Source organism: Sphaeramia orbicularis, chromosome 14, assembly GCF_902148855.1.
Source record: "Sphaeramia orbicularis chromosome 14, fSphaOr1.1, whole genome shotgun sequence".
Classification (NCBI taxonomy): domain Eukaryota; kingdom Metazoa; phylum Chordata; class Actinopteri; order Kurtiformes; family Apogonidae; genus Sphaeramia; species Sphaeramia orbicularis.
Window position 1 is genome coordinate 28,448,400 of NC_043970.1, and position 8,408 is coordinate 28,456,807.

An 8,408-nucleotide genomic window follows, 5' to 3' on the forward strand; every position below is an offset into this window, starting at 1 on the left:
AAGCATCTACTGATCAAAAATGCTTAGTAACTACTGAACCACTAATCCTATTACTACATTGAAATAATTCAGGTAAAGTACAGTTTCTCTGCTTATCTGTGGCATCAGATGTGTCTTATCTGGATGTTCAGAGGCTCTGTAGTGGATGTGGAAACACTTGTATTTTCTGCAACACTGATTGACCAATAAAACTCATTTAGTTTGACAAATGGCAGCAGTTGTAATGCTTGTTTTTACTTTAGGTTAATGATATATTTTGCTTAAAAAAGCCACTTTTACTTGAGTTTTCTGTATTTTCATATTATAACTGTTGAATATGCACTTCTAAGAACATCTAATGGTGAAAAATAGTTTTTACATTTGTGATATATTGCATAAACATAAGAATCATTCTTAAATCACTGAACTCTGTTAGGAATTGTGCCATTCTACATGTGCACTGCTTCACTGAGGACAAAGCTGGATGTTTCAGCAAGATAATAAAACACATCCGGGGCATGATACGCTGAAACTGCCATGAGTTTAGTTTTGATATTTTTCATGTTTGCATTTGTTTGTGTCTATCTGGTGCAGCCACACCTTTTGAAACACAAAAAGGATTTTTCCACTGATATTCCATGATAATAACTGAAATTGTGGAAAATTGTAAGGGTGAATGTAAGCTTTTTCACTACAGTACATGATCAGTAAATTAAATATAGGAAAATACCTGGTTTTTACTGAAAAATGCAGAGCATAATATCATAGTTAATGTTGATAAATGTTAAATGTACAGAAAATAGTTTCAGGTCTCTGAGGGTTAAAGTAGTAGCCCAGTTTGTTTGTTTTTTTATTTGTTGTTTTTTTTGTTGTTGTTGTTGCAGCCTGATTAGTGTGTCCTATGAATCTGCATTTAGTGGCATCATCATTATTCAGACGTAATCATAGAAGGCAGCTAATATTCCATTAAAATAGGACTACTGCCTGCTGAAATAAAACAGTGGATGGCAAACGGCTGTGATTGGATGACAGCAGTAAATCTGCCAAATCCCTCATGGCTCAAGCTGTGATTTGGACCACAGATCCCTTTTCAGAATGAACTCCGCCCTGCAGAGATGATGTCCACGGTCACTGTCCGGCACACGACAGCAGCAGGCCCGGGCACAGTTGGTTTCCTGTGGATGAGACTGCTCCGATCCAACTTTCACTGTTCTTTCCCAGCGTGTTGACGGCACAGAAAGATGAACCGATTAATCGACCGCCGTCTCCAGGGTAGGACACTAACACGACGGTTTAGGAGCGTTTGCCTGTTTTATGCAAAGTCAGAGAACATGTACTAAGTTTAATGTGTCGTGGGCAGAAGAACTTACGTGTTTAGACATCTGCATTTCCTGTCAAAATGACTGAAAATGTCTGGTTTTGACAGTCACTTTCACACAGTACAGTGGGCAGGATGAGCAGTCAACAATGACGGATTAGCGCGCGTTGGATTATGGGAACCTGTACCTGCATGCTAACACGTAGCCACGCCTACATCCGCATTTTTAACCTTGTAAATAATAATAATAATAATAATAATAATAATAATAATAATAATAATAATAATAATAATGAAGTATTAACAATTTTGGCCTTATAAATCGTCTGTTTGCTTGAATAATTAAGAAAATGTATTTAATTGTAGAGACATACTTTTGGGAAAGATACTGTAAGTGTGCTAGCAAAATAAAATGCAATATTAACATGCATATTTCCATCATAGGTTATATTTCCCTTACCCACTCAGCTAACATAATGCCACTGATCCTGTTAAATCCAGTTTAAAAACCCACCTGTAACGCAATGATATTAATCATGAGTGATAATAAAATCTCAGATTCTATCTCAGCAATATTTTCAGGTTTTATTCATCCACTGACAGTAACTGAATATCTTTGCTGACATTATGTTTGGCTTTGGAGAACATTTGTTCACCTTTTTCTGACATTTTGAGCACAGAACAACCACTCAATAAATTGAAAATATAACTGAGAGATCAATCAACACTGACAACAGTTGCAGTCTTCATATTAGATAACTTTACCTTAACCTCCTGAGACCCAGCAAAGTGAAAGTTTGATCTTTTTTTTACATTAAACAGTTGTCTTGATTGGAAACTGCATAATGCATATGTTTTTAGAGATACAATTTAAAAATTATTTTTATTTATTTATTTATATTTTTATGGAATATCCTTTGCAATGGACAGCATTTTTAAAGTAGAACTGTGAAACTTTTGCCCCCTACAGAGGACAAAAATGCATTGCTGGGTCTCAGGAGGATAAAGGCTTCATACATGGGGCTATTTGTAGTTTTTTGTATGCACTGCAGTTAGTAATGTGTCCAAGAACATCCTCAGACCTCTAACACATCCATCCATGGATGACTGATTGTAAAAATGTACACAGGAATTTTCACTTTTGTAATTTTTTAGGGATTGTTCCCTTGCCCTCTCTTTTAAGTCTGTTCATCAAGTCCCTTAGGAACAAAGTGTTAAGTGATATGCATATTCATCCCAAAAAAATTGCCACATATTTCGTCAGCTCATCTTTTATAATGGTAGCGGAACTGCTGGTGCTCGGTGTATTTGAAAAATGCCAAATTAACACACAACAGGTGCATTTTGACAGTAGGTGATACATTGTAATATGAAAAAGTAAGTGGTTTCATTGATATTTTGATGCCGTCCACTACACTAGCTCCAAATAGATGTTAATGTGTTGGTTATATTTTGTAGGCTGTAGTATCTATTGACCTGTCAGTGTTGTCCTGTGTCTCCCAGCAGGTGCTGTGATGTGAGAAGAGCTCATGCCTCTAGTCAAGAGAAACATTGAGCCTCGGCATCTGTGCCATGGTGCAGTGCCTGATGGAATTGGCAACGAGCTGGAATGTGTAACCAACAACACCCTGTCTGCCATCATCCGGCAGCTCAGCAGTCTGAGTAAGATCACAGTTCCTCATACTCAGCAATATTTGTTAATGTGTTCAGATGTAGACATGTGGTCCTTTTTCTCAGCCCTTGCAATTAAGGAACAGATTAATAATATGGTTCAAATCAACAAATTATTTACTAAACTCAAGGTAATTTGGTCTTTCAAATGTATGTAGCGAGAACTAGTCAAACATGCGTAGCCCAAACCATAATCCGACTAACTGAGATGCCTTGTTCGATCCACAATGAAAACAAATATAGTTAGTTTATTGTCAAAAGTATGAAAAGCTGATACTGGTATATTAGAAAAAACATTCAGTAAATCACTAAGTGTAACCAAAAACAAACAAATTTCTCTGTGATTTAATGTGCATTCAAAACAATCTTTGACATTTTTGAACAAAGAGTAAAGTAATGACAAGATGACTATATGTGTTTTACTCCTCTAAAATCATCAAGACAACATAACTGCAAAGAACATTGGATAAGAATTCCAGATGATTTTGCTGCAGTATGTTGTCTTAGATCTATCTAGGAGTTTCTAGTACGTGTTTTTAAAAATCTTTCGAAGGCACTTATTAAAAACAATCTGATAATTTTCACCAGTAGAAAACAGCCTATTCTATTCTATTCTATTCTATTCTATTCTATTCTATTCTATTCTATTCTATTCTATTCTATTCTATTCTATTCTATTCTGTCAAAAAACAACATGAACTGCACATTAAAATCAACGCAGTTATTTTCTACTGTAAATGTCTGAATTAATTCACACTATTATGCAATACAGTATTTGGTTTTGACATCCATCTAAATGTATGATAATCATCCTATTCAGTGTGTAAGTGCATTGTTGTGTGAGACATCAGTTAATGCACACAAATTTGTGAGTCAGGGAGAGAAATGTAGAGAGACAGACTATTTTAGGAAGCAAAATTACTCCTGGACATCTGGTCCATGGATACCCCGATTAGTGTGTGTGTGTGTGTGTGTGTGTGTGTGTGTGTGTGTGTATGTGTGCGTATGTGTGTGTGCGCGCTTGTGCGTGTGTGTGCGCTTCTGTTGGGATTTAGTGAAGTTGCAGGAGCTTAGAGCTTACCGTAAAGCTTCATATCACAGACAGATAAGATGGAGAGTGAATGGGCGGAGATACAAACTGAGTCTATCAGTCTAATGATAGCCTCCACATTAAGTGGATCTGTTCTGTTTGACGTGCCACTCATGTTGTTATGTGCAAGGAATGAACACTCAGGGCAGTGTATAATCCGCAAAACGCAAAGGATTTAGAAATACACAAACAGTAGTCTCGTAGCATTAAATCTACAATGCATCACCATTAAAACAGTATTTATACACATATACAACAATCTCTGCTTATTATATTTATTGTTGTACATATCACTCTAACCATGACAGACCTTTTTTATTTATCAGGTTTTTTTTCTTCATCCTTATCTTCTTGTTTTTGCTCTGGTTTCAGGTAAACACGCAGAAAACGTTTTTGGAGAACTTTTTAATGAAGCAAACACCTTTTATAGTCGTGCAAACTCCCTCCAGGACCGCATTGATCGCTTGGCCATCAAGGTCACCCAGCTGGACTCCAGCATTGAAGAGGGTATGTGAGGACAGGAGTGGGTTTCTCTTAGTTTTATGCCTCATTCAAATGTATGTCTCATATTAAACAGAAAACCTTTGTCATCCTGTTTCACAGTCTCTCTTCAGGACATAAATATGAGGAAGGCATTTAAAAGCTCCACTGTTCAGAACCAGCAGGTTTTGTCAAAGGGCAGCACTCCCAACTCTGTGGCTGAGATGTACAACAGCAGTGACAGACCCCCTCCCCTCAGCACCCTCACTGCGTACAGGTAATGTATGCACTGTAGAGTATTGCCTCATGGGAAAATTTAACTACTGTGTATAAGACTTTATGTTTCTATCTTCTACATGAGTCTCAGCCAAGAGATTTGCTTTGGGTAAATATAGTATTTGCTGTAAGTTGCTGTTTTCAAGTTAAAATACTTAAAATTTCTGACTTTTCATTAGGATTTGATTATTGTTTACTTTTAATGACAGCTTTACCAAATAGTCACATTCATCACAAGTATTATTGGATAGAAACACAACACATGTGAAGAGATGTATATATATGTATATAGAACTGAACCATAGTGGATATTGTTTTATTTTCATATAAATAATTGTAATTAACAGTTTAATTGTCTATTTCCACTCATTTTATGCCACTAATAAGGTTTAAACTTCTACTTTATTTATAGACACTGACAATACACCAAATGAGGAAGACCATTTATTAGCACTGACATTAGAGCACATAAATAAACAAATGCTATTCTGTTTGCCTTTTAGGCTTTGTAAATAAATATTGCATACGGCGATAAGGAACATAATTTTTTTTTACAAATTTGTGACTGAAATATCAAAAGAAAGTAGTGATAAAGACAGACACTCATAGATGAGAAATGACTTGGGATGACGGAGGTTCAACAAAGATCATTTAAAAGAGCAGCAGTCAAATATTAAATGGTGAAAAATTATGTGACTGAATCTGACTTTGTTGTTTTCTACAGCATTGACTCTTTTCTTCAAATTACAAGAAACACTGTATGTGCACAGTATTAAAAACTAAAAAAAAAAGTCATAACTAAATTGTTTTTCCAAGCTAACATCAGCCTTAAGTGTAGTTGTTTTGTCTTGTTTCCATGATAGAAAAAGAAGCTCAAACAATAAGGAATGTCATTACATATGTTTAAGGAAATCTTGGTTAAATTATGTACTCTGTATAGTCTGAATTAAAATTAGTTAAATGTATGTTCAGTACAAATGGAGGTCCCACTAAATATTTGACACCCTGATGTGTTTTTCTTTAAACTTTTGTTTTTAATGTTGTACATATTTCCCATATTTACTGCATGTGAATTGAAACAGTAACTATTATCACAGTTGCATGTTACGCTTTTGGTTAACTGCATCATCTGTCATTTTAAAAAACAGAGAGGATTCCACCGATGCAATGAAGTTTTACTCAGATCCCTCATACTTCTTTGACTTGTGGAAAGAAAAAATGCTTCAGGACACAGAGGACAAGAGGAAAGAAAGGAGGAGGCAAAGGGTGAGAGAGCACACCATGACGTCTTATCATAAGAAAACACCTGATTTATTTTTTAAGCATGTCATCCTTTCCCCCTTATTCACACTTCCCAGGAGCAGAAGCGATGTGTGGACAGCAGCACCCTACAACGAGAGGTCAAAAAGGTGAGAAAGGTGAGAAACCGCAGGCAAGAGTGGAACATGATGGCGTTCGATAAAGAGCTTCGGCCTGATCACCGCCATCCGCAGACGCTCCGGCGAGGGGCGTCGTCTGAGGGCTCCCTCTCACCAGACGGCAGGTTGGTATCTGGTGCTTTTTATTCTTTTGGAAGAAAGACAAAGTAGAGATTAGATGAAGGAAATTACCCTTTAAATGCTGTTGTCTCAAATGTCACGAACTGTTCAGATTTTGTCGCAGTTGGATACTGTGTTTTAATCTTCCTTTTTTGTACAGACTGTACAGATGTAGATCTTTTTCTAATTACTAAATAATAACGTCTCAAAGCTTCAGTTTTTTTTTTTTTTTTAGCTCATTGTCTTTCATTGTTTATCCAGGCCTGACCTCTTCGACTACCCCGTCCCTCCACTGCCTGCCCACGCTGCTTGTAACTTTGCCAAGTCTCATGATTACGTGCCCGGGAATGCACACCCCTCGCCACCTGTGGAGCATGAATACCACAGCATTGATGTCAACTACAAGAGAGTAACCTACTCCACAGCAGAACCTCACTGCACAGAACCAATGAATGGTGCAATACGTCCACCTGCGGAGTACAAGTATGTCAGTCATCTGCATAAACAAAGAGCTGAGACAGTTTTCACAGCAAGTACACCAGTAACATTCTTCTGTCTTTATCTGTCGACCAGCTCCATCCCTCCGTCTTCTGCCCCTGGACCGCCTATCCCATCTGCACAGACGGCGTTTGGGTTTCCTCTGGGTGCACTACCGCCACCACCACCTCACAATGGAGTTGTGCATGTAGGCCCAGGCTACCCACTCCCACCTGTACCTCCTCCAGGTCCTCGTATGGTTCCTCCTCCCCCAGGTCCCCCGCCTCCCCCTCTCCCACCTCCAGCTGCGCCTCCGAACTTAACAAGCGTTAGCGGAAGAACAGAGAATCCACCTGTGAGAGATGCAAGAAGCGACCTGCTGTCTGCAATCCGCATGGGTGAGCCCAGCTGGTCTGACACAGTATTGGATTTGAAATGATCATATAAAACCAGACATGTACAGTTGACTGTGTGTTTACTTTTTTGTCTGTGTGTGCTTTTTTTTTAGGCATTCAACTGAAGAAAGTCCAAGAGCAGCAGGAACAGCAGAGCAAGTGGGAGCCAGTGGGGAATGATGTGGCGACTATCTTGTCCCGCCGCATTGCCGTTGAATACAGTGACTCTGATGATGACTCTGAATTGGACGAAAACGAGTGGTCAGACTGACCAAACACATGCCATTTTTGGGTTTAGAATACAGCAAAACATATCCATCATGAGAGCTACACACTCTCTGACTCCACCTAGTGGGCTCTCTCATGCACCGCTTCCTGAGCTGCTTCATGCACTGATGTCTCACCACTATGTGAATAATTTCGGTCTTTTCTACATAATTCTGAATTACCTGAAAAATAGTCACGTATCATAAATATAACCTTCCTTCTTCAGGTCCATCAGATGGTGTGGAACTCATGGGTGTAAGAGTAACAGGGCAGCTATTAATGTTTCTATTGTGGCATTCGTCCATAGCTTTTTTTGTCAGAATGTTTGTTGTTGGAAAAGATCATGTTGACTGTTAGGTTAGGTAAATGCACATTCCACCGTGAAACAGGGAACGTCACATTACATTAACAGGAGGATAAAATGCAGACGTAAAAATAAATATCTATTCTTTAAAAGTGATGCATTCTATGATAAATAAATACTTAGTCATCTACTGCTAATAAAATGTGACCACATGAGCATCTTGTTGTACATTAAACCATATCAAACTGACTTCTACATCACAACAAACCACAATTCAAAACTGTGAACTCAGAAAACTACTGATATACAGTTTACAAGTTTACAAGAAATGTGTTAACGGCAGTAACTGTTTTATTATAATTATTATATCACTATAAGGATTATACATACATAGATTTCCAGTCATGTTTTAGAGTATACAGTGTATGTCATTTAAAGTATTATGTCAGTGTTTTATGAGTTACTCTGCTGTATAATTGTGTTGATTCCTCATGTCATTAATGTAACGGCTACCTCAGTTCATTGTATCATAGTGTGAACATCATCGCTATCATTGACTTTGTGAATGCAGTGTTGTTTTTCTACCATTAAACCTGTATTCACTACACTGTGA

The 8,408-nt window shown here is 37.7% G+C and overlaps 1 protein-coding gene across 2 annotated transcripts; it reads left to right on the top strand.

The window, feature by feature from the left end:
• The first annotated feature begins 1,048 nt into the window (after nucleotides 1-1,048).
• On the top strand, nucleotides 1,049-8,408 carry wasf3a (WASP family member 3a). Of its 2 annotated transcripts, none has more exons than XM_030155075.1 (9): nucleotides 1,049-1,251; nucleotides 2,804-2,959; nucleotides 4,431-4,565; nucleotides 4,662-4,815; nucleotides 5,963-6,080; nucleotides 6,173-6,357; nucleotides 6,614-6,835; nucleotides 6,926-7,227; nucleotides 7,338-7,495. In XM_030155075.1, exons 2-9 carry the CDS (start codon nucleotides 2,827-2,829, stop codon nucleotides 7,493-7,495), a joined length of 1,407 nt encoding a protein of 468 aa, XP_030010935.1. In that variant the 5' UTR covers nucleotides 1,049-1,251; nucleotides 2,804-2,826. The 2 variants fall into 2 exon arrangements, with proteins under 2 accessions (XP_030010935.1, XP_030010936.1); XM_030155076.1 differs by having other exon boundaries at nucleotides 1,050-1,251; nucleotides 2,801-2,959; nucleotides 7,338-8,408.

Bases quoted from the DNA above. Each gene is read 5' to 3' on its own strand.
- wasf3a (XM_030155075.1), top strand. From the start codon at position 2,827: ATGCCTCTAGTCAAGAGAAACATTGAGCCTCGGCATCTGTGCCATGGT. The intron at 2,960-4,430 runs GTAAGATCACAG...CTCTGGTTTCAG, and splicing joins CCGGCAGCTCAGCAGTCTGA to GTAAACACGCAGAAAACGTT. The intron at 7,228-7,337 runs GTGAGCCCAGCT...CTTTTTTTTTAG, and splicing joins GCTGTCTGCAATCCGCATGG to GCATTCAACTGAAGAAAGTC.